Source organism: Nymphaea colorata, chromosome 6 (assembly GCF_008831285.2).
Source record: "Nymphaea colorata isolate Beijing-Zhang1983 chromosome 6, ASM883128v2, whole genome shotgun sequence".
Lineage (NCBI taxonomy): Eukaryota > Viridiplantae > Streptophyta > Magnoliopsida > Nymphaeales > Nymphaeaceae > Nymphaea > Nymphaea colorata.
The window spans coordinates 15,049,932-15,076,613 of NC_045143.1; the positions used below are offsets into that span (position 1 = coordinate 15,049,932).

Sequence of the window (26,682 nt, forward strand, 5' to 3'; positions counted from 1 at the left end):
TATGACTTGGAAAATCACCGGATACTACCCTCTGAAGAAAGGTTTGAACACCACCCACCACAACGACACCTTTTTTTCATACACAAAATAGTAAAACGGATCATTAAGGGCCTATTTAAATAGGCAGAATTCTACTGTAGAGATAAAACTTTAGTTCAAATTTTATGAAAAGTTCCATAAGAAACGAATGCGCAACTTTAGTTTCGAGAGTTTAGAATGAGTTATGGAACTTTAATACCAGCATTAAAGTTTCACCTAAACAAGTAAAACTTTAATGCTGGAACAATTTTTTTTGACTGTTTAGTCCTCGTCTTCTTTCCCTCGCACCTTTTCTCAGTTCAAGTAATATTGTAATTCATTTTAAGCAAAAATGAAACTAAAATACTCAAACAAAAGTTCCAGTCCGTTGAACAAAATGGGGCGTAAGAAAGGTGGTACAAAACTTCTATAAAAATGTGTAGTATTAAATACCCAGCATTTTGACGCCTGGGTATTTAGTTTCACTTATACAGACCCTCAGTAACAAATCAAATTTAGTACTCAAGGTAAGTCCTTCATAAACCTGGTTCCGGGAGTTTACTACTGCAGCCGTAGTGGCATGCATAAAACAAGAGACCAATTGTTGAAATAAACGGAACTTAATTGACTAACACGCCCACCTAAGTGAGAAAGAATGTGACCAGAGCCCAAACGTACCGGCCGAAGAGATCGGACTTCGGCAAACCAAGATCGAGTGAATGCACATTTTCTCATTTTTTACATCTTGTCAAATGGACTCTTGTTCACCACATTGCTCCATCCTCAAAACAATATCCGCATGTGATGTCTCGGGGCAGTCTTTAGCTTAAAACAATTTATCCACTTTCTCTCAGTTTTTTACTTTGAAAGACAAAAGATATTTGTATAATGTGAATTCGTTAATAAAAGGCATTATAGAACTCATCAAGGCAACATTTTTTATCCCCATCCTGGAAGGAAGGCCCTTCCTTTCAGAACATTTTTTTTTATTTTATTTTTTACAATTAAAAGCAGCAAACAGCACAAGCACTGGATGCCTTTTATAATAATATTTCATCCATATGATAACTACCTAAAATGAGAACTTGAAAGTCTATTGTGAGATGTGACTTGAAATTTTAATTTTATATATTAATTTAAAAACATAAAAAGAGACATACTTTGAAGTCATGCACTATAGTGATATTGGCTTTCCATTAAAAAAAAAAAATTGAAGATCAGCTGTGTTTCCCTTCGCAAATTCTTTATCAGTAAAAAGCAGAAAAAAAAAAAAACAGAACTTGGTGATTTTTCCACTAGAATGCATCAAATTTTCCAAGCTCCAGGAAAATACGCGGCGTAGTCAAGATAAACGATGCACGAAACCTAGTCTTGTATATAAGCAATGTGAAGATTAATATAGACAGATACCTTCAATTCAGGCATCCATAGTATCCCCCTCTCCTTCTATCCGGGCATTGACCAAATAAAATAGACCAAGTAAAAAACGTCCAATGCAGATAAAAGCATTGCCCAAAGGCGTATATAGTTATATTAATATGTGAGGAAACACGTCCCTCTGACGTTGACAATAACCAGGCACACAGATGCTACAGTTGTCACATATCCTAATGATTCCATTTGGATGCCAGAAGGCAGAAAATGTGTACATATGATCTATTCGGCGTTGCAGATGATGATATGACATGGAAATGAGGAGAGGGGAAATGCATGTAAAAAGCAAAGGAGCAGATACAAGAGTAAACACAAGACGGAAAAGCAATAAGCACATACCTATAGGCCCATGCATTTTGGTATTGTTTAAGACTGAGCCTTTCTTACAGTTCCTGCAGGCAAGAAATATACCATAAATACAAAATTTGGTCAAAAACCAGTTTTCGTACTAAATTCATGTAAAAGATAGGAGCCAAAAGAAAGCGAGTTTCGTGAGAGTTCCCAAGTATTTAAACGACAAACTTGGACGCTTCACTTTCTCTTCGCAACCAAGAGGAAACACCTACGCTAAAATGTAACCTGTTCAGGGAACAGCAATTGCCGTCAATCTGCCTAACAATTCTGAGGCTTGAAATGTGTAAATATTCAAAAATCCAGTATCAACGAACGACATAGAAGACAAAAATTCCTCACCACCTAAGCAGTGCATGTCCTCTGGTAGCGTTGGGCCAGAAATAAAATACTGGTAGTCAAGGGCACAGAGGCGAGATCCAACAAGCTGGTAGTGAAGTACACGAGTGAAGTTGGAATTTTGTTTGTCAAGGAACCATGAAGTAGTAGTGGTCTTTACTAGTACATGCGGTAGAGGACACTTAAACAACACATTATGTTCACTCTCTCTAGAAACTGAGATCGACATAGCTTTTGGATAAATAAAGCAGCACCTCCCAAGGCAAACAAGGCATTATGCACAATATTTGTAGATAGCAAGATGAGACGGTTTGCTTTTATTCTGAAAGTGAAAGTTAACACGTATTGCACAGAGATACTGTTCACTTAGTCTTGCTCCTTTACACCCGGATTGCCCGAGGCAGAAAGACATCGTGAAGAATATGTCTTCCATCTGCAAAAGGGTAACTCAAGATTTCCAACCCACAAACAAGAGCACTCGTATTACCGTTCAAAATCTCCAAATTGTGAGAAACGGATCACTTGTTTACATAGAGATCCAACAATCACAATCGAGTGATGATCTTCAACTCTGAACTTTGCTCCTGGAAAAATATGATATATGCATGTCAACTGCCTATACGAACCCCACAAAATGTTGGAAACATTAAACAAAACTGATGAGATAAAATAATTGGAAAAATGCATTTCCAAGGCACTTTAAATGAGAATCTAAATACAGTTTGCTAAACCCAGTCATCCCAGATTCAGAACGACTCAAAGGGTCTATTGCAACAACACTGCAGAAAATGGATACATTTTGTGACAATAAATTGTGGCGATTCAATTGCATTTCAATAGCAGAAATTAAGATAAAGACAGGCAGCAGTCCAGGTTGCTGGACATGCATTACAACATAATTATTTCAGAAGCCTCCTAACTGCTAGTTGCAAGAAGGATTTGGAAAAATACGTGGACATCATTTTAGAATTGAAATACTTTATCTTGAGAGAGCAATTTATCTACACAATTCCAGTCCTTAGCAAGGTGAATACTGTGAAAGTTGAATTTTGAACTAGTGGAGATGCAGATATATCACATTCAGTGAACACCCTGGAGTTCACAGTAGAAATCATGGTTAATGCTCCTCAAAATTTCCATTACAGTGCAATCTTATTAAGCAGCTTAAATTACATACAAGAGAGGTCCACAAAGCCATGATGAACGCACAAATTCTTGCTGAGGCCATCTTTCCCTATAAAATTGCTCCATGAGTATAGATTGATAGCAAGCCAAGGGTACGGCCTCAGGAGACATGTTACAGACAAAAGCATCCCAGACTTCCTTCATAAGCAATCAACTACAAAAACCATCACAAAACTAATGTCAGACTTGTTTTGTTTTAACATAGGAAGCATGAAACTAATATAATTATATTTTAAATTTTAGCTTCTTTTGCTTGTAATTTTTGAGACCTTTACGTTAATCAAATCTTCAAGCTGAAGAATTAACGGAACACTCTATTATATTATCATGCACAATCCATTACAGCTTCAATTCTGACAGTATATTAATTGTATAAGTAACCCTCAACCATGCACATCAGAATACCAATTTTTTTAACATTTTTAAGTCATAATATCATTAAGGAAAGGACTTTCATCAGAAAATCGAAAAAAAGGGGCTGAAATTCATGAAAGGTACATGAATGAATATTACATAAAAGCAAGTAATATATTCCAATCAAGCATAAAATTCAGAATATAATAAATGTGCTTATGACAATGACTAGCGGATATGTGGACACAGAAGTAGGAACATGGGTCCACTCCAACTTCGAAAATATTTTCATGATCTACGGCATGAGAATATGGATGTTTAGAAATTTTACTTGACAACAGCTAACACAAATAACTTCCCATCAAAAAGCACCCTAAGTCACATGGGTATTTCAGTAAAGTCCATGTACCTGTGTCGCCGTACCCATACCCAAAATGAGTACTTTGACACTTGGGTACCTATAGATCCAAATTGCTTAATTTTACTTTGATTTAATTTTTTCCACCTTACTTTCTATTCTATTCTTTAGATGTGAAAAAATTCGATTGATGATCATATTTGACTAGGGGGCTGCTTGGTTGTCCGTATGTTTAAAGTTTTTCATAGGTTTCTTAAACACACTGCTGCAAGAGTCGTTGATATATATTTTCTATGTTATTTATTTGTTTATGTTGATGTATATTTTTTTATTTTGATTCATATTTTCTAAGTATTTCTTATTGTTTATATATATATACGGCCGTACCCCCGCACCCTATATGACAATGACTAGCGGATATAATAAATGTGCTAGCCTATATGACAATGACTAGTGGATATGTGAACACAGAAGTAGGAACATGGGTCCACTCCAACTTCGAAAATATTTTCATGATCTATGGCATGAGAATATGGATGTTTAGAAATTTTACTTGACAACAGCTAACACAAATAACTTCCCATCAGAAAGCACGGTAAGCACCTTTGAAGAACTGCTATTTAATAACTAACTAAAAGATATTAGCAAAAGATATGTGCTAAGTAAATATTTGGACCTACATACATACATCATACATACATATATATATATATATATATACACACACACACACATACATTGAGACAAAATATCATTCTTGGGATTTTGACGATGATGTTTTTCACAGGCATTTCTTTGGCAAAGTTTTTTTTCCAGGAAAAATCTCAAGAATAACCTTAGGAAAATAAAAAAATCTAAAAATTATGTAAAATTAAAATAAATGAAAAACTAATAAAAAACATTAAAAACTACATAAAATGATCAAAATAATGTTTTAATGATGATGAATAACTTCATTTAAGTTTAAACTTGACTACATGATGATATTGATGTAGGAAACAAGAAAAAATAAAAGAGGGTAGAAGAGAGACAAAAACGGGATAAAAACCCGATTAAAAACGTGTTTTTTCATGATAAATATATTTTTACATTAAAAAAAATATTGTTGTTGGGTTTTTTCCATTTTTCACATTTTTCTCCTTAATATCATGAGAATTTTGAAAATATTATGATATCTTTGACACCGATATATATATATATATATATCTTAGTTGTCAGGGAATCTAGGCGCCTAGGTGCCAGCCAATGCCTAGCGCCTAGGCGCACCTAGCCTAAAAAGGCATCTAATATTTTAAAAAATTTATCCTGTTACCAACTCTTCAGTTTTTGAGAGCTCTTCTGAAATTCTCATATCTAGTTAAAGATCAAACCCATAATCAAGAATTGCATTTAGTCTGTAAATGAAGATGAAGAAATTTACCAACATTAAACAAAGTTTGGTTTTGTTACTTTTGGACTGAATATTTGATGACCATGAATTGGTAAGTGTGTGCATCCAAGAGTATTTTTACAACATAGTTATTTAGGAAATGTTTTATGTTTCACGTGTGGACTATCATCTACATAGTTCATATTATTTCTGTGCAGCTCTAACATCAAACCATGTTGAAGTGAGGTCTACATGTCTTTCTCTGATTACTAGACATGCACTAAACAAGAGAAACTGGTAGTCTTTTTACCATAAACGTAGGTTTTAACATGGGTAAGAAGGCTGGCGTAGGTTCCACAAAATATGTTTTAGAGCACATAAGATATATGCAGAAATTCATGGTTTTATAGAATATGTACTTAACGTATGGCTGGAACTTCCACTTAATGAGTTGATATAGACTATGTAATTAACGTATAGCAAATTGTACTTAAAGAACAAAAGTTATAAAATAAAATTTTACATAGTATATACGGTATAACAGTGTAATAAAATTACAAGACTTTAATTTGAAGGGAAGGTGACTTTTCACCTTTCCATGGACTAGGCAGCAGCACGCCTAGTCCAACCTAGGTACGCCTAGGCGCCAGTCTAACACGTCGCCTAAGTGATGGACTTGGGCAACAGATGTGGACTTCTGCCTAGTCCATGCCTAGGTGTCGCCTAGGCGACACCTTAGTAACTAAGACATATATATATATATATATATATATATATATATATACGAAAAGGAAAGGGAGGTGGCAGGCCCACCGAGGCTCCCCCATCTTGTCACTGGCAGGCCCACTGAGGCTCCGCCGAGCGCTCTGGTGCCTTCCCCTTCCTCACCTCACCCGATCGGGTTTGAGAGAAACGAAACAAAGAAAAAGGAACACATCAGGGCCATTGAATGAGGGTGATGGAGGGCCCTAAGATAAGAGGCTGTCAGATGGACAGAAGAATTGATGGAGTCATCATTCATTTTATACATATATATATATATATATATATATATATACATACATATAGGCCACTGACTCTCCAGCCATTATGCTGGATTTCAGTGTCTTCCCCCAAGAGAGTGTGTGTGTGTGTTTTCCAAGTCCTCTCTTTCCTAAACACCTACCAATTCTGAGGCTCCAAGAAGACGGTCGTGAGAAGGAAAACCAACTTTACTGATATAGAGAAAAAGTAGCAAGACTATAGCTCCTTAAGGTTGATAAGTCCTCTCTTTCCTAAACACCTACCAATCCTGGGGCAAAGAAGACGGTCGTGAGAAGGAAAACCAACTCTAATGATATAGAGAAAAAGTAGCAAGACTATGGCTCCTTAAGGGTTGATCAAGAAGGTTTCAACAACTATTGGAGTACCTATAACGAAAAGGAAGGGGAGGTGGCGGGCCCACCGAGGCTCCCCCGTCTTGTCACTGGCGGGCCCACCGAGGCTCCGCTGAGCACTCTGGTGCCTTCCCCTTCCTCACCTCACCCGATCGGGTTTGAGAGAAAGGAAACAAAGAAAAAGGAACACATCAGGGCCGTTGAATGAGGGTGATGGAGGGCCCTAAGAGGCTGTCAGATGGACAGAAGAATTGATGGAGTCATCATTCATTATATATATATATATGTAGGCCACTGATTCTCCAGCCATTATGCTGGATTTCAGTGTCTTCCCCCAAGAGAATTGGTATGGGCCACCAGTCTGGCCATCTTGTGGTCGTCCAGCCACTAATGCTGGATTCCAGTACTTTTTCATGAATCCAAACATTTGGTTGTGATTGGAATGTCTAAGTTCATAAATTAAATTAATTAATAAAAAGCCACCGAAATCCTATCTAGGAACAGATTTTATAAGGGTTCAAAAACCAACAGTGAGTTTTTGGAGACATGGTCCCACCTATACATCATATTTCATTGCTTTCTTCACTGATTCATTAACTTCATGACCACATCCATGCAGTCGATTTTTTAAACAAACCAGCAGGAGTACCAGACAGCCACTAGATTCCTCATATGGTGGACTTTATATATATATATATATATATATATATATATATATATATATATATATATATATATATATATATATATATACACCTCTACTACACCCAAACGGAAGTTCTTTTAAAAGATGTTGCACCCAGACCCTAGACTAGGATAGTCCTCAAATCTTCAATTTCCAGGACCAGGGGCTCGCTTCGCACAAGTATGCAGCCATAACTTCTGCAGTACGACAAAGTAAGAAAATCATGGAAGAACGAGAGACATGATACAATTGGCTGCAAACATAAACTGACCAACCTGATCAGCATGCCCATATGCTATAGATTTGAAAGTATATAACAAAGATCAGTATTTGGGTCAAAATTCTGAAGTCAACTTGATTGCCTCAATTTTTCAACCTTCATGTCACCATAACATCTTCAAGCACTTGAATATTAAGTTGAGACAATGTGTTTTACATATGCAATTGCATCGAAAAACAAAAAATATTAACAACATTGATGAAGCCCTTACCCAATGAGGAAGTCATTACATGTTTCAGACACTTCTATCCAATCAGAAGCTATCCATTCGATGACTCCCAGCCTGAGAAAAAGTGGTTGAATCTTCTTGTGATGCCAGTAGAAAGGAAAACTTCTAACTCAGTACAGAAAGAAACTTCTACCAGAGTTAAGACATTTTTTATTTTGGATAATCATTAAATAAAAACTAATTTCAATAGTAAGGTTATGTCTTGTACAAGCTCCGAATCCCACCTGATTACTAATTGCTTATGTATCAGGATTAACTTTTATTGGTTGTGCAGTAAACAAAAATTTACAGTTGTCCATTACAAAGTCTTAATTGCATCAAACATTCATCTGTCTGACTAGAGAGAGAGAGAGACAGAGAAAGAGAGAGAGAGAGAGAAATATATGTTTTAAAGCAATCTCCACATGCATAGTCATGCTTGCAAAGGGAGAGCAGTACATATATGTCCTACTCTCCCTTTAAAAAAGTCAGCTTTTGGTTGCCTTGTGGTGTATGGTCCATTGTAGAGAGTGAAACAAAACACATCATGTTAAACCAAGTATTTGGGAATCAATTTTGAAGCATATGTTAGCCTCTTGTACTTGAGTTTCCGAGCTCAGAGAAAATATCGGCATTCTTACTAAAAGTGTGCAAGTCTGCACGTCCTGCTAGTTGCAAGCCTCCTTCATGCATTGACAGATCAAATTTTGCCAAACCAACGGAAAATAATATAAAGTATAAGCACAAACTTGAATGCCAAAAAGGTTGTTGAATATTCATCTCATGAAAAGAAAGCTAAACAATTAAATGTGCCATGAATTTGCCAAGTTAGTATATGCACTCCTTGCATCATAGCATGTTTGGAATGTCAAGAAAATTGGAGAATATAATGCAGTAATCCTCCAGAGCAGATTGGGACTCTTTGGATGATAAAAGACCATTCCAAGCGTGGTGCACTTGTATGGAGGTAATTTTTCTCCTTAGAGGGACAAGAAAGAAGTTCAATTCTGCATTGTATTTTTCTATGTGAAGGAATATAGACAAAATTTAGCATTCTGCTATTGTCAATAAAGGTGCCCAATGATAATAATGTGACAGGAATTCTGCTAATGTACTATCACATGTCCAATCCATCAATATAGGACAAAATCTTTTTCATGTAAGAATAAATTGAGAACAACATTAAATGTTCCCTATATCCCAAGCAGCGCTATTGAGGGCCTGAGGCCTCTAAAGGTTTGCCTTTTAAACCTAATGGACCACAGCTATTAAGAGCTTTGTGACCGACAGTAGGAGTTTGAAGAATCGCAGTTTCAGAGCCATGGATTACAATCAGTGACCAAGTGAAAGAAACCTGTTATAAGGCCAGAGAGCATATACCATATACATAGTCATCTTACCCCTCCCCATGTAATTCACCATCAATTCCTTCGGTTATTCCAAGGAAGCACCACCAGGACCAAGACACAACTTAAAAGACAAATCTTCTTTTACTGTTCAGAAAGTAAAAGTATCTCAGCAGGTTCCAGGCTTAGCTGATGGACACTCGTTATCGCCAACTCTATATTGCAAAAGCATTTTTTAGGAAACATCCATGTTCATAAGCCGCATTTTTTGGAAACATCCATGTTTATAAGGCGATAGGACAGGAAGTACTCATTCAATAGATTAAAAACACATGGATTACATGTAACAAAGTCGACGAAAAAATGACCGTATATTCAGCAAATGCAAATGTTTACTTTATAGTATATTCATGGAAAAAGTGGATAAAGAAGATATTTTATTATAATTATCGATTAAGATTAGGAACCTCCAACTACTGATCTTATGACTAGTTAAACGTCAAGTTGACTCAAACGGAACCAGGATGTAAAAAAAATAAATGCCTGTTGGAAACTGGTATCCAGAGACAGAAGATAAAGCAAAACAAGACAAAAAATAATGCCAAAGATATTCTTGGACAAAGTGAATCAAGAAGATTTTATTATAATTATTGATGAATATCAGGATCATCCAACAATGACTGATGCAATGACTATTTAAGCATCAAAGACAGCTTGCTTAAAAGGAACCAGAGATGTAGACTGCCTGTTACGAATGGGTATTCAGAGGCCCAGAAGAGAGTAAACAAGAACATGTAATGCAAAACAGAAAAGCATTTCAATGCAATGTCAAGTATTTCAGACTTACACAAATTCAACTCGAAGAAATGCTTATCATTAAGCACGTACTAGGAAGTGCACAGTTTGGCATGACAGCAGCCATAACCAAGCATTCCGGGTGCATCTGCAAAAAAAAAAGAAAAAGAGAGAGAGAGAAGTAAACTCATGCAAAAGACAAAGAATAAACAAAAAAAAAAAGAGAAGATATGATTTGTACCACACATGATTTATTTACACCTTAATTCAGTGAGCGACGGCACCTGGCAATTAACCATAAAGATTAGATAACAGACGAAATGAGCATTGCAAACATAATACAGGGTAAAAAAATGGCAACATTTACCAAAACCATTTTCTAATAAACATTGTGCAGATGAAAGATACTCATAATTTAGCTCGGTTAATTAACATCAACAGTAAGACCACTTGAGGAAATGAAAATAACACTAGAGGCCTGAAAAACATGGATTTCAAATACTCATGGCTTACTCTATGCAGTTAAAGTGCAGGTGAACCTAGGTGGCAGACTATGTCACCGAAGTGCGGGGTGCCGGTGCCAGTGCGGGTGCGAGTGCCGGTGCAGCACATCTCAAAAAATTTAGGTGCGGCGGTGCGGCGAGAGTATTTATTATTATTATTATTATTAATTTATAATAATATAATATATATTAACAATGATGACCCTGCATTAACAATTTAACCGAGACAAGCGTAACTTAACCTCTGCCACCGGAAAACCAAACCAGTGCTCGGCGATTAAAGAAGCATTGGATGATTTTCTAGGGATTAAGGCTAAGTTGGGTAGACTCGGATTTGATCTGAGATCCGTATTGTCGTGAAATCAGTGGGTTTCATGAGAATGGCTTTTTTTGGGTAAATACTAGAAAGTTGGAGGCCTATAAGTAACGACCATATAAACTTTAAGTAGTTAACCCCATTCTCAAGTGCTCGCGGTCTTCTTCGCCTTTCAAGTTTCAACAAGTGCCCTCTCTCTCTCTCTCTCTCTCTCTCCTTGCAGATCTCGTGGGAGGGGGCACAGTCGTCGGTGGGAGACCCCGCCGAGGAACCAAATGCGTCTTGTTCGGCAGGCGGTCGGAATGCCGGCCGGCTTGAAGAGGCTGACCATGTGCTTCGTGGTGGAGCAGAGGAGGGAAATGGCAGACGCTCAAGTTCAGAGCAGAAAGGAGGAGGCAGAAGGAGAACCGGAAGCCCGTGGGGTGGAAGAAGCTGGAAATGAGGGTTTGGGATTGACGATTCCGGTGGTGAACAAGAGGATGTTGGAACGGGCAACAAAAAAGAAGAAGGAAAGAGTCACCTACCTGCTTGTGGCCGTGATGGTATAACTTCAGTCGAGTGCTTGTTGCGTGTGAATCTTGTCGATGTGGGTGCGGGTTCCCAAAAAACGCACTCTGGTGACTTAGGTGGCAGACACCATAAAAAGGCCTACATTGTTCCTAGTTGACACCTAGCTGATCCTACTCAACAGAGAAAGTGGGAAAGAAAGAAAAGGGGACAGTGAGGGTTCTGAAAGATGCCACTTCAAACAATATATTATAAGATAGAAAAACCAAAGAAATTTAAATTTTTTTTATTAATTTTTCTTTAAATATCTTTTCTGGAGTAGCTAGGCCCCTTAGCCTAGGGACTAGGCGGAGCATACATGTACTTTTAACTACAAGGAACCTACTTAGGGGAAAAAGAAAAAACTCATCAGTTATAAATTGCTATACAAGGTCAAAAGGAAAGTAATGGCTCTTCAGAGAGATATAAAGTGATTATAAACCCAGATTATTAGAAGGAGATGTTCGCACCAGTAGCTAGAAACAAACTCCTCTTGTCATTGTCTTTATCAAAGTTAAGGATATATAACAGTTAGATGTCAAAACTGTGTTTTTAAATGGAAATCCAAGTGAGAAGTTTTGTAAGGAGGCTTTCCTTGGCACGAACATCCCCTCATTGAGGTTATTAGCCTGCAGAAGGCACTATATAACCTTAGTAGCCTCCAAAAAGATGGTTTGATGGATTTAGCAAAATAGTTATTGGATCGATCTTAAATTTTGCTACACTGACATATCTTTTTCTTTAAGAACTCTAAGGCATGCACTGTCATCTTGTTTCCATTAGTTGATGATAAAATCATTACAAAAGAGTGACAAGCATGAACAAACTAAATATGCTTAAAATTAATTTAAAATTGTAGAACTTGTTTTATTATTTAGGTAGCATAGTTGTCCACCCTTCCAACAGATATATTTTTTTCACAAACTAAACTTAATGCTAATATTATTACTAGATTGAGTATCAGCGAACAGACAATAGCCGAAACACCAATCTAATAGCCAAAATTGAGAATAGTCAATTAATCATGCTAGACAGTTCAGTTGACAAAATCAGAGGTTGAACACAAGTCATTCAAGACCCCAAAAACCTGGTAAGCACTAATCAGTCTGACTCAGTCCAAGTCAATTGACTAATTGAATAGATATATATTGATATGGACATACTATGCAAACAAAATGCACATATATATTTGTAACCGGAGATTAGTCAGCTCACCAACAAGTACACTGACTAGTTGACTAGTCTGACCAACTAGTTGCTAGTTTGAAACATAGATTAATCAATAACCAACTCAGTGACTTAGAAACAATCACGGCTGACATATGTTACTAGAGTATATTGAACTCAAGGGTGTGTGGGTGTATACTAGTCCATGAACCATGGCCTACAGTCATGGACTAGTCAGCTAATCACCAACTAGATCAACTCAGTACTTAGCAGGCCAACTAGTTGCCTAGGATCACAACACAGCATGGAAATTAGTCATTACACAGAAATCAGCAAATTCAAAATGAAAAATAATAAAAGCTGTTTCCTGTGATTAAATAAAAGAAAAACACAGGAGATTTTTTCCACAATCCATAAAACCACACCCTTTAATGTTAGGAGGGCTGAAAATAAAAATTGCATGCATACCTCCGAGAACCGCAATTGCAAGGGATCTTTTTCTCTTCAAGGGGGAACTTGTAATTATAAGTAAGCTCCTCACCAGCATGTATTAGTCTCTTTGCATAAATAAATATCTTTTTCTGTCCCTCAACAGTTATGACTTTTGTGTAGCAATTAGGCTGACAAACCAATGCAGAAGTTAAAGATTGAAAATATAGAAACTGAGAAAAGGATGAAATTCGCCATTCAAATAATCACCTCACACGAGTGATTTATAAACCTAGCTATTCCACCACACTTGGTAGCATCAACCTGATAGAGAAAGCAGTTACATAAGAATACAGATACAACTCATGAAAATGTATCAATCTTAACAAAATCTATGGACCAAGAAACTGGTCTAAGAAACAGACCAGGCAACTGCAAGTTCAAGGCATAGACTTCAAAGGCCCGAAGCAGACCAAAACACATACCACAGATCATTAATCAATAGGTGGCAAGACTCAAAAAATACATAGGCCTCATCACTAAGTAGAAGAACTTGGAACTTTACGCACAAAAGGAATTGAATACACTCACCACATAACCATCATCTAATCTAAAAAGATAACTGCTACCAATTCCCATTTTTTCATAGAGTCGCTCCCGTATGTCAGACACCTTCACAATCCAATGGAATGCACATTAAAAGTATGATGCAGAAAAGTAAGGGAGACACTTGAATATGAATAGCAAAAGATCCATTGAAATGGTCGAAAACAGCTCAAGCTCACAAAAGAGAAAAAGCGTAATGGAGATACCCGAGGACGGATCAACTCCCCCACATACTCAATCACAAAATCCTCAGGTTCAATTGGCTCAAGAGCAACCAATCCCCAGTCATGAATCTTGCTTCTTTGAAAGCGTAGACGTTTTTTCCTTGCCTGCACAAATATTTAACCTAAAAAATCAAGACTGTACAAAGGGCAGCAGGAAGCAAGTTTTAAAAAAAGTTTTACCTTCAACTGAGTAACTCTGAGTAGCTCTGCACCCTCCACAGCAGCCACTAGATTTCGCAGCTTAACTCTGTTAGTTCTTGCAGATAAGCCTTTACTGTTAGAGCTCTGATTTACAGTAACTTCAAAACCCGGTATCTGAACTGGAGAAGAACATTTTGCCCCTCTAACACGAGCTCTTTCAGACGGAGAGGCATTTGTGGACCATCTACGCCATTCCCAGCCATCAATGGAAGACCGTGCACAGCCATCTGATTTTGGGCATAAAAGCATGTTTCTTCCTTTATGTGGCTTTGCCTTCTTTTTCAGTAATTCCTTTTTCTTTTGACAAGTCAAGACAGTTAACCCTTGGTCCTGTGATGTGGCAGATGACGCTTCTTTAACCAAATGCGGCACCTTCATGGACAATGGCTTTGCTGCAAAATTAAAGGCAAAAAACAGAAAAAGCACATGAAAATAAATCAATCTCAAGCACAAGATATGAGAAAATCTCAGCTTCAAAAATAAACCAAAGAAATAGTAGGCAAACAAAAGTAGTTAGGAGGCACTCACAGGAGCCCTGCTGAGCAAGTCTTTTCTTGAACTTGATGGATTTATTCACAGAGGCTTTTTTTTCATCGACAGCACTTTTTTGCATTAAAACACCACCTCCTTTCAAGCTAAATGACCTGGAAATTGATAAATCATCTTCAGGACCAATGATATATGGCTCATTATTCAATGAGAGAATGCCAGGATTGGAAGCAGCAGCAACTTCTGAAATAGAAGGGGGTGACGTTGAATAAAACTGCTGGGCAGCAACAGGTTTCCTTGGGAGATGAGTAGCTCTTTTTGTCAAGCACCCATCATTCCGCCTCCTTTTCGGAGGAACAGTTACAGCAAGATCATCTTTAGATACAACATTCTGCCTCCTTTTGGAAGGAACAATTGCTGCAGAATCCACTTTTAATTTCATTTTCTTCCTTTTGGAATGACTTAGATGAGTACCATCCACTTCCCTTTTTTCAGTTGTTCCACCAGCTGTACTATAATCTCCTGTCCTGTCCAATGGATGGACCAACAACTTTATCTCACCTCCTTGGAGTGGGGAATTTGATCTTTTCTTTGATAACTTTTTCTTCCGAAAATATGTATTTGTACTGGCTCCCGCAGGCGCTCCCGACAAGTTCCTCACTCTTTGAAATTGTTGTGATTTTAGTATGTCTTGAGAGGAAACAGAAGGAACACACTCTTCCCTGCCATTAGTCAATGGATCCTGGAAAAAATAGATGTTAACAGCATAAGCAGAAAAATTGTTGAATGAAAAACTTGGAGACAAAGCTACAAGCCATAAGCAAGAGTCAAACCCTAGTGCGTCAGTGTGTAAAAAGACACTTCAGAAGCACACCAATAGTATTGATGAAATAAATAGAAAAGAGAAAATCCATTGCTACATCCGAAAGTTGAGATCATATAGTGGTAAGGAACTACACACATTGTAGATAAGGCCCACAAATGTAATATGCAACTAGGGCTGCACAACAAGCCGAGCCAACTCGGGCTCGACTCAAACTTGCTTGAAAAAACTCGGCTCATGCTCGACTCGTTTATTAACGAGTCAAGTTCAAGCTTACAAAGATACTCGAAACGATAAACAAGTCGAGTTCGAGTTTCAAGAACTCGACTCGCAAACCAGTATTATATATAATATTGCCAAAACCGGTACACCGATTCACCGGTTTTAAATTTTAGGGTAAAAACAAATTTTCCCCCTTTCGAATTTTCATTCACTTTGAGCCTCGACTGCGTCTTTCTCTCTCTTCCATCGACCATCTTCACCGAATCACCGCCCCGCCGACCGCCACTGGCCCACTAACCAGCACAGCAAAGCATGTTGTGAGGTGGTGCTGACGACGGAAGGAGCAAAGGATGATCCTCCATTTCAGCTGGGTGAGGTAAAAATGAACTTCCATCATCGCCACCAACAAGAACTATTGGTTGGTTGTTGATGTTCAATTGCTTGAGTTTTCTTCTTTTGTATGCTATTTGTCGTTGTAGTTCTAAACACAAAATTAAATGTCTCTAATGGGAGTGATGCATACTCAAATCCTAGTTTTTATCGGAGTATAGTCGGCATGTTGCAATATCTCACCTTTACATACCCAGACAGAGTACATGCAGTGAATTAAGTCTCTCAGTTTATGCACGCACCCACAAAAGGACATATGGATGCTATTAAACGTATTTTGCGCTATCTTAAGGCTACTCTTGGGAATGGATTCGTCTACACAAGGAAGTCAACTGTTTTAATTGAATATACTATTTCCACTTATATTGTTGTAGATTGAGCAGGTGACCCAAATGATAGACGGTCAGTTTCAGCCATTGTCTCATAAAACGCATATCATTAGAAAAAATGCGTATAATACCCTTGAAATAAGTCAGCCGTATAAAATGGCACTTAGACACGTCTTTTAAAAAAAATGCCAGAAAATAAAAAAACATGAAAAACGCGTCGTTTTTTCGTATTTTTTGTTAATTTTTATTTTTTTATAATTTTCAAGATTTATTAAATGTTTTAAATTTAAAAAAAAAATTGCCCAGATTTTTCCAAGATATACAACTTTGCCCTACTATACCGAAGAAATTTTTTGTCGTATAATACCCGTACACGATATATGTGACAATGGTTTCAGGTTATTGTATCTTCCTTAACTCTAATCTTGTTTGCTGGAGCAGTAGAAAACAACGTGCAGTCTCCAGATCAAGCACTGAGGCAAAATATAGGGCCATGGCTGTCAACAACTGAAGCTTCATGGTTGCGTCATCTTCTTGGAGAACTCTCCCTCCCCATTGCTTAGTAATCTCTATTTTACGATAACCAAAGTTTCATCAAAATTGCTTTTAATCCTATCTTACATATCGCACTAAGCATATACAGATTGATCAACACTTCATTCGCCAAAAGGTTGAGGAGAGCGACATTGTTTCTACTTATATACCCACGTCTCAACAAGTGGTTGATTTATTTACCAAGGATCTTATAGGGCATCATTTCTAGGAATTGAAAAACAAATTGTACATGATCAACCTCATGCACAACTTGAGAGGGGTTGTTAAAATATGGTTCAGATCAAGTCAGATCCGACCCATTTTCACCACACGCGGCACATGAGCGGTGGCAAACTTGTAATATTTATTTTTCTTTTATGTATTTTATTTGTAACAGTTAAGTGTGATTAGTTTAAGTAATGACAAGGGGGGTGCTCCCCCCAAGGCCCTAGTTTTTCTTCTCTCTCCTTTCTCGTGCAGACTTATTCTCTTCTCTTCATCTCGCGTCATCTTTGAGACTCCATTTATATATCAAAATCTTACACATCATACATTCATCGACTATATTCATTGGAAGTAAAAAGATAGTTCAAAGTTCAAACAGCCTTTTTCTGGTTTCGGGTATTAAAAGGCCCTCACATCCAGCTTCTATACATTCTTAAGAGTTATGAAAGAAGTGGAAACTATTGTACCTTTCAGGAGAAAAACACTGCTTAAGGCCACCTTTGTGTGTGCAAGATCAATTTTTTGTTGAATGTAGAGGAAATTCAATCATTTTATTTATGGAGCTTGTTCTAACTTCTAAGTTTTAACCATTGAAGGCATGAACTTTTTCAATTGACCATCGCTTTTTGTGGTTTTCAGGAGATATGGTTTCAGATAACCAAACATGGAAATGCAAACCCTTCTACAAGTTACAAGTGGAAGAAGCACCTTTGCAACTTCTGTAAGAAGTCAACAACCAGTGCAGAAGTCAACCTAAAGCACTTTAGTTGGGAATATAACATTGTAGCGCCATATACCCCTAGACAGCTGTAAAAAGTAGTAAAACCGTAATGCAAACAAATGATTGAGGATTTAAAATTTCAAACACTGAAAAACAGAAAAAAGGATTGGGAATGAAAAATGGGCAGCAGTGAGACCTTTGGGTGTTGACGATGACAAAGATTTTGAGGTTCCAACTTTTAATCCCAGTGATCCTAGTATAGAATCAGAAGTAGCGAGTTATAGGGCAAAGAGGAAATGAAGACAGCGGCTAGAGGCAGCTCTCATAGGAAAAGCAAACGTGGAGCAAAACTAGCAGGTGGCAGGTTTTTTGGAAAATATCCAGTAACCTTTGTGTTACGATCCATATAGAGATCGTCGGGGACAGTAGGAATAATTGTTGGGCCCCGTTCCTCCACCCGCCAGCCGTCATTCCCTTTGGAAACCACCCTTAATCTCCTCGTAAACCCAAGAACCACCTCCTCGTAGCTCGACCACCTACCTCATCATTAGCCCATCATTTACTCAACTCACACGCCATAATTACTCCTGCCACCTCACCATTAACCCCACCCCGTATTTCCCACGACCTCTGGCCTTCCCTAGACCGTAATCAATACCCTCAGCAAATACCCAACTCCCTAGTGCCTTAACTCCAGCCCCCAACCATTAACCCCTCCCCTTAATAGTTTATCTTAATCCGAGCCAGCCTTTACTCCACCCTCCCATCGAGAAAGTCCTTTGATCTTCCTCTACCCCATGATTACTTGTATTTAAGCGGGTGATCTGCCCTAATGAAGCATGCTTTTGGATTGCCTCTATCTCTCTCTCGTTTTCTCCTCTCTTCTCCTCCCTCTCACATGCCCTTGTTAGCCAGTGGCTAACACTTTGTCACAAGGGTACCGGTCACGTACGACACCGGTGCTGCCCGTGCTGGTACTGTTTCGGGTACCTCTTGGGTACTGGTCAAACAGTACTGAATACGGTCAACGTACCCAAGGCCATATCCGTCCGATTTAGGACTCGATAAAGTTGACAGAGTCCTTTCCTATCCAAAATTTAGGATTTCAGTTTTGTTCTTTACACCATTTAGACTCAGGAAACACATACAGAGCTGTGTTTTCATATTTTTCTCAATAGTTTCTTCTTTAGAAACTATAAATTTTGAATCATGAATGTGTTATTTTGTTTGAATTCTTATTTTATGTTATATATATATATATATATTATATCCGTACCCCCATACCCAAGTTTTTCGAAAATAGTCTGAAGACTCCGAACCAGTACCCGTACCTATATGACATAGAGGTCAAGTATTTCTACTTCAACTTAGAAGTTTCTTCCCACCTCAGTAGGAATCCAGGTTTTCAATCTAACATTCAAGTGCCTATGACTATCAAACACTTGGTAGAAGAAATCAAGGTTTTAAAACCCAGTGACTGTGGACTCGAATCAAAATAAGTTGACTCATGACTCTTTGAGACAAACAAGTGATTCAGCCTGGTTTTGACAACCGTATTTTTTGCATAAAGAATTCCTAGACGCGTACAACATAGTACTTTTAGTTCATTATAAAATTTGATATATCATAAATTATTATGTACAATAATATGTGTATAACAAAAAGCAAATCTTTGAAATATTTATCACAATTATGTTATTAACATATGTACGTACATGTAGTCAAAGTTCAATAGAATCCACATACACACAAACAAAATTTTTAACCAAAATTCTATTATGAGGTTGACGATGATGACAAAGATTTTGAGGTTCCATCATTTACAATTTTACACTCTGTTTGTGGAACATACACACTTACATTATACACATCAATGACATGGTTAAGCCCACCATGACTCAGTTGACTCAGCCAAAATCTGGTTGACTCAGCCAAAATCAAGGACTAAGGACTTGGCCTGGTCATCCCATGACTCAGCAAACTCTTTATAATTCCTGGGTTTTCTATTATTTTAACCAAGTTAAGGACTTAAATTAATTTCGCTAAGTGTTCAAACATTGAAGCAAACAAATAATATAGTTCAGAGATGGTTTTAGGATGTTTTAATGCAGTAAATTTCATTTCATTTCAAAATATGGCAGATGCAATAACTTCTATAGGACCCATGTATAAAATGTGTGTTTATCACCTAAGTCACGTGTACTCTTCAAAATAGTTGCCGCACCTAAGTCGACACAACTCAGGTGCAGGTGTGGCTCGGGCATGGCAACCAACAATTTGTCTTTTTTCTCTAGAATCATTAATAAAATCATAGTTTGTTAATTATCCTTACTTTCTACAGATTGCAAAAATAAAGTGCAGATGCACATATGCTGAAGGAAGGGTGGTCATGATTTAAAAAATGTACCTCATTGTGATCCATAAGAATACCCTGTGACCTCAAGCCACTCTCTAGAACCTTGTCATCCAGTATAGCAAGTTTTAGCTCCTGCATCACATCATTATGTAATTTCTGCCTGCACATTGCAAATGCAACGTACATGTCCATCTCAGAGAAGTTTGCATATGATTTCATAGGATGGAACTTAATTTTCTGAGCTGTGACAGGCTTCACGTCTATATCAAGACCAGGGGGATAAGGCTCATCAGACTCTTCTTTTTCCACATCATCAGATATAGGCATACTCATTTTCTGAAAGGCAGCAACCAAAGGCGAGCAGATACTATGTAGCTTTGGACACTGATAGTTAAATAGATCAGTTATCATTGGACAGCCATCAGCTTGACCAACCAAAGAGACATTCGCTCCACCAGAGAGAAACCCAGTATCAGAAGAATCCAGAGAACACAAGCAAGCAGCAGCAGAAGAGCCAACAACATAATCCTAAAATAGCACAAACAGCTCGTGTTACAACATTGAGGAAAAGTGAGTACATCAATCTTTAAGCAACAGATACAAACAAACTTCAAACTTGGTACACAGTACTAGGGTAAACATGATATACGGAGGGAAAGTATATTTTCCAAATTCCCCTGCCTAATGAGTGATGGGCACATCGTCCATGTTATTATGATTGACAAATCCACACCTAAAACTGGCATTAAGACAAATCCTCATTTACTTAACCAAGGTTGGCACTCACCAGACCATGGTTTTGTACTTAGCGAAACGAGTTGATCTCATTTGAAAAAAATACTCATATAAAATTACTACGTAGACCAAAGACAGGGATGTTCAAGCAAAAAATACAACCAGAGTTTATATTTACCAGTACTAGAGTAAAATGATGATGCAGAAAGGGAAGTATTTTCCCAAATTCCCCTGCCTTATGTGCAATTAACAAATCAAACCATGTTTGACAAATCCATTTTGTTATTTAACCATGATTAACATCAGATCAAAGTAAGTACTTAATAACATGGGTTTATGTCGCAAGCAAAATATTTGCATGACACCTTATTAACTCTTTTTTTTTAAGATTACCGTGCCATTACATTGAAAAGATAACACTTTTCATCAGCAAATACAGCCTTAAGGATTCATTTGAAAGTGAACTTGAACCACTTAAAAAAAGGAAAGAAATAGATTTGTTAATAGCAATAATGCAGAAATGTAAGTGATGAATCTGAAAATAACAAAAAGGGAAGGATTTGAAAAAAAATACAAGGATCTGGTGTGTGGAAAACACCAAAGTCATTAAACAGCCTACCATGTCCATAGCATTCAAATCAGCTGAAGCATTCATGCCTTCTGATTTGACAAGGTCAAGATAAATATCATGGAAAGACTCAACAACAGACAAATGAAGTGCAGATTCCACTTTTTCCCGAACATATTGCATGCTCTTTTGGCATATGCCTTGATCCAGAAAGGGTTCTGCTGCATTTTCTGGATAAAATCCACTTAGCAAGTGATCAGCAGGCCTAACTTCTGAGCTTACATTTGAATGGCCTTGATGTATTCCTGTGCCTGCTATTAGTTTGAAGCCTGCTTGCCAGTTCGGTTCAGATCCAGTAGATTCTGACTTCATCTGAGCCTGTAAAAACTATGTGAAATGAATACACACACTAAAACACAGCCAAAGTAGTAAGCCTCATACTTGTGCATTGTGGCCTACCACTCACCAGGTTCGCTTGAAGAGTTTGTCAAACTACTCACCAGATTGGACTGAAGAGAAACCATGGTCCTAGCCCTATGTGACTGTCTTGACCACAGCTTTTTCTTACGCCATCGACCAATACAATCTTCGACAGCCTCAGAAAATACAGAATCCCAAATTACACGCTTGCATGCTTCCACATACACTTCTCGAGCTATTAGTAATATTCCACGTAAATTTTCTGTATTCATAACGGATTTGTCATGCCTGGGAGATCTTTTAGAATGGGAAGTGCTAGACATGACACCACTTGAATCTACATCAGAGCCAGAGATGACTTTACCAACAAGTTTGGACTGTGAGCAATATAATGAAATATAGTTAGAAAAGTATATACCAAGCAACAGATACTCTGGAAAGAGTAAATCAACAAAAAAAAATGCAGCTTGATGCAATGCAACTCTGGATTAGATACCCTTTTGTTGCTGAAGTTAGAGATTTTAACATTTCGCTGGCTTGAATACTCTACTTTATTCTTTGTCAGATGCTTTTCGGAAACTATATATTCTTGGACAACAGCATTTATTATCTCATCCAGCAATACACGCCGAGAAGCTTTCATGATTAAAGTATGAAGTTCAGCAGATATATCTTCAGAAACAGTAGCTAACATGGGCAATGATGAACTTGTCTCTTGAGAAAAGTCTTGCAGTTCAGGATCCATAGCTGTTTTGTTTGTGCTCCATTTGCTGATTATTGAAGCAAGAGAAGTTGATTCATAGCTGCCACACACATGGTAGACCTCAAAAAAACAAATAGCAAGTACTAATGTCAATATGGAAACAAAAATCTAGATAACAAAAAAAAAAAAAGTGGCCACAAAAGCCCACTAGATATGAGGCCTCAATGCTGAAAACAATATATAATTACGGGCATTTAGAGAAAACATTTCTACAAATGGAAATGGTTGTGCATTTCGGGCCAGGACCATTTCAAAAAGTCGGACACAGAATATGATGCAGAAACAAAAGCAAGACATGACGTGATAAAAATCTCAAACACCAGAAAATGGAGTAGTGCACGAGAAGTAACAGAGATTTCTATCCACTACCAGGCGGTCATCTGGCTACTGCCACCATTTTAAGTTCTTCACAAATCTAACCATATAGAATGAGGCCAAAGGTCCTCACTAAATTAAGTCTTAGCATTCTTAGCTCAGAAAATGAAATCTAAACTCAGGTTTTCATGTTTTTCCAAATCCCACATTTTTGAAGAGTTAAAATCAATTATACAGTTAGATTTTTTTAAAAAGTAAATGGAGTCTGCGAAAACAATCCAGAAGCCGATGGCTATATGTGACACAGTTTCACAGATATCTCGATATTTCCAAAAATATCGTGATATTAAAGAAAAAATAAGAAAAACAATAAAACTGGGAAAAGTCTCGATATTTTGACAAAAAACTGAAAAATAAATTTGTTGCGTTTTATCAAAATTTTTTCAAGCTTTTCATGATTTGTTACCAATTTTTCATTTTTATGATGACATTAACATCATCATCATTGATTCAATTTTAAACTTAAGCTGAATTCCTTTTCATTATTTTTATCATCATGAAGACATTCTTTCTATCACTTTTAACTAATTTTATTTATGTCTTCTTATTAGGTTCGCATTAATTTTATTCTTATTTAATGCTCAGTAATTTTTTATTTTTTAAAGTTTGAAGCGATTTCTCAAGATCTTTCCAAGAAAAAACAATTTTGCCGAACAATGCCCAAGAAAAACCTCGAAGTTAAGAACCCAAGAACGATATTTGTGACAATGATGTGATTGTAAGGTGCAGTTAAAACAGCCTCGGTGTCCAAGATTTTGAGAACTAACATGCAATAGAAAGCAGATTCACATGGCATGTGTCCACGTGATAAAGGTCATAGACTCATAACGGTTTAAAACTTTCTGGTAAGCATGGTACCACTCAGCACTGTAAAAACATATACAGCTGCTTATCTTAAAAAAAGATCCCAGTAAATATGCTTCCAGGGATGGCTATCTAAGTATAACCAATATACTGCTAAATGCACCAAGTCATTATGCATCTTTGAGTCCTGGTTGTACATTTTCCCCAACACGAAAATGCAAAATTTTGCTAATGATTCTACACCCCACCCCTATATATATAAAATCATATATATATATGAATTCAGAATTCAGTAGTGTAAATGAAGGGAAATAGCCTCCTTCTTTCACATTTGCATCACTGATGTCTTCCGAAAGAAACTTTTTTCTGTTTGTAATGTTTATGATATATTTTGTCGTTGTGGACACTGTAAGCAACAAAAAGGCAGAAAGTTCCCATAAACAAAAGTGAATACATTATCTCAAATTCTGAAATGAAACTAATAATTGCTTATCAGAATGAGGGCATTTTTTAACATATGAAGTCCTTTACATGTGATATATTTTCCATTAGCAAGCAACAACCAATACAATTAACTAGACCAGCAAAATAAATAATCGATCAACACAAACATATAAAGCCAATATACTAGCCGAGGACAATGACCATAATTGCTTGTGCTTATAGTCTGTTATAAAATGTGGATCGACCAAGAGGCTAAGATGCAGCCAACACCCTCAACATCATATCTCACAAGCACCAGGAGACAAGTTTTCATTTGGTGAACTGAAATGTGTGAACTGACCACAACAGAAGATCCAACTATCAGATATACCTGCATTGCCATCTAACATGCGACCCCTAAAATGTGACACCAGTAAACAGCAAGAGAAGCATAAATGCAGGTAAACATAGAAAGGCTATTAAATCAATGCATTACTTTCCAACACAATAGTGAAAGTGAACCGCATGAGATCCACATAAATCACAGCAGCAGAATACACGTAAAATCTTCCTAGGTACTTAACAAAGATGAAGATCATGGTTTCTCATCTCTAGCTTTAGAGGCTCACCATCAAGGAATCCTGAAGATATCCTGTGGAGTGCCAATAATTGAGGTCAGTCAAAGAATATGGCCCATGACTTCTGCCCTCTCCATCCTGAAGCATCCAACATGTCTCGTCAACAGCCTGAAATCAATTTAACAGGAAAGAGCCCCAATAAGAAATATATTTTCAAAAGGATAAAAATATAACCAGTCTTTGTAACTTGGAGTTCTCCAGAGCAGAAATTTTCACCCCTAAGAATATGTTATGTAACCATCTAATGGCAAAGAAGCATTCACAATCTTACCACTGACTTACGGACAGCAGATGCTCCCATGATCTCGTTTTCTTTCAAAGTACAATCCATATGATGTGACTGATTTTCTACCTCAAGGGAATTAACTGAAGAGGATGACTGGGCCTGCACATGCATTTGAGTAGAAAAACAAGAAGCAGCAGCAACCTCGTTTTGCATGCCAGTAGTTTGGCTGGAAGTGGGAGACACTTTGACAGGACCCATGCCTTCAGTCTGAGATGAAGTTGACACATTTGCCATACAGCATTGAGCACTTGGATCAGTACACTCCGAGATTGGCATAAGTGATTTCAACAGCACTGAAAATGCAAGGCCTCCACCTACAACGGGATAGACAGGAAGCTCTCCTGGCAAAAAACCAGTTGACAAGCCTTCATGTAGCTGTTCTTGACTGTATGGACCACACAATTGTCCACGATCATTTACATACATCCATCCGCTTACAGTGACTGTAGGTGAATATCCAAGGGAAACCTTTCCCAAGGATTCATTTTCTGATATGTAGCAAGCTGGAGTACCACTGCTACTATCAGTAGCAGATATGGAGCTATTTTCAGCTAAGACCGAGCTACCCACTCTTGTAGTTGTGAGTGACATGCAGCCAGATGAAGGACCACGAACCTCTGCTGCATTCCTGGTGTTGAAAGATCATTTCAGAAGATGGTTATTATGTCATTTATGTGTGTCAATTCAAAATGAAAAATCCCATGTTACCTCTCATGCTGGGAAAACAGCAACAAAGACATGACAGCCTCATCAAGCAAGAAACAAAAAGAATGTTTTGTAGCATAAAAGAAACTTGGAAAAGACATTGTTCTATGAAGCATTAAACATGAGGCGTTCAAGCCCTTACCCATGAGGAAAGTGCCCATCTTCATTTCTGTGTGCCGACGAATTGACATTGTGGATGTCACCGATGCACATAAATGCTTCTGAAGATTGTTCTTCACCAGCTGACAATGCAAATTCATTTTCTGAGGCAAAACAACCATCTGCACTATATGAAGAGACGCCAGCTTCATCTTGAATTGCCTCACATGGTGAAAAGGTTGATCCAACTGTCTTCATGAATATCTCATAGCATGAGGCCTAAAACATCCGTACACAATAAAGAAACAGGCTTCAGAACCACAGACTATGAACAAAAAAAATGTTCTAAAAGAAAAAACTTTTGTGTGACAAGGCATCTACCAGCCCAAAGGTAGAGAGTATGACAACCAGAGTCTGGTGATGAGGGATGCAGGGAAAATGGAGCAAATGATGAGGAAGGTCACAATTGCGAAGCATGAAGCCTTCGGAGTTGGGACAAAAAGCAAGTAGGAAAGAACAAGTGGAAAACAGCACCTATAACGTATTAAAAGTTGGAGCAGGAAGCAGGAAGTCTTTCATATCCAAGAAGCAAATTCTGTCCTAGGCTTTTATATTATGGCCCCAAAACCTTAAGGCCTAAGGGCATGTACCAGAGATGGCCGAGGGTTGATGTAGCACTGGAAATGC

General features: G+C 37.6%; 1 protein-coding gene across 23 annotated transcripts in view; it reads right to left on the bottom strand.

Annotated features, from left to right (window-relative positions):
* LOC116255843 (histone-lysine N-methyltransferase ATXR7) overlaps positions 1–26,682 on the bottom strand; it is a 44,794-nt gene that overhangs the window by 16,315 nt on the left and 1,797 nt on the right. For 4 of the 23 annotated variants that reach the window (XM_050078322.1, XM_050078326.1, XM_050078325.1 and 1 more), the window contains exons 1-19: positions 26,377–26,599; positions 26,039–26,274; positions 25,177–25,819; positions 24,897–25,013; positions 22,399–22,725; positions 21,983–22,279; positions 21,534–21,860; positions 20,231–20,707; positions 14,619–15,321; positions 14,070–14,482; positions 13,872–13,994; positions 13,651–13,731; positions 13,330–13,383; positions 13,099–13,250; positions 10,340–10,382; positions 10,151–10,246; positions 7,961–8,032; positions 3,320–3,481; positions 1,792–2,726 (exon numbers count right to left, since the gene is read on the bottom strand). In XM_050078322.1, the coding sequence (XP_049934279.1) occupies positions 10,361–10,382; positions 13,099–13,250; positions 13,330–13,383; positions 13,651–13,731; positions 13,872–13,994; positions 14,070–14,482; positions 14,619–15,321; positions 20,231–20,707; positions 21,534–21,860; positions 21,983–22,279; positions 22,399–22,725; positions 24,897–25,013; positions 25,177–25,819; positions 26,039–26,274; positions 26,377–26,472 (4,068 nt within the window). In that variant the 5' untranslated portion in view covers positions 26,473–26,599 and the 3' untranslated portion in view covers positions 1,792–2,726; positions 3,320–3,481; positions 7,961–8,032; positions 10,151–10,246; positions 10,340–10,360. Of the gene's footprint in view, positions 1–1,791; positions 2,727–3,319; positions 3,482–7,960; positions 8,033–10,150; positions 10,247–10,339; positions 10,383–13,098; positions 13,251–13,329; positions 13,384–13,650; positions 13,732–13,871; positions 13,995–14,069; positions 14,483–14,618; positions 15,322–20,230; positions 20,708–21,533; positions 21,861–21,982; positions 22,280–22,398; positions 22,726–24,896; positions 25,014–25,176; positions 25,820–26,038; positions 26,275–26,376; positions 26,601–26,682 lie in introns of those variants that run through there. The other 19 variants (XM_031631893.2, XM_031631897.2, XM_031631902.2 and 16 more) reach the window with 15 other exon arrangements.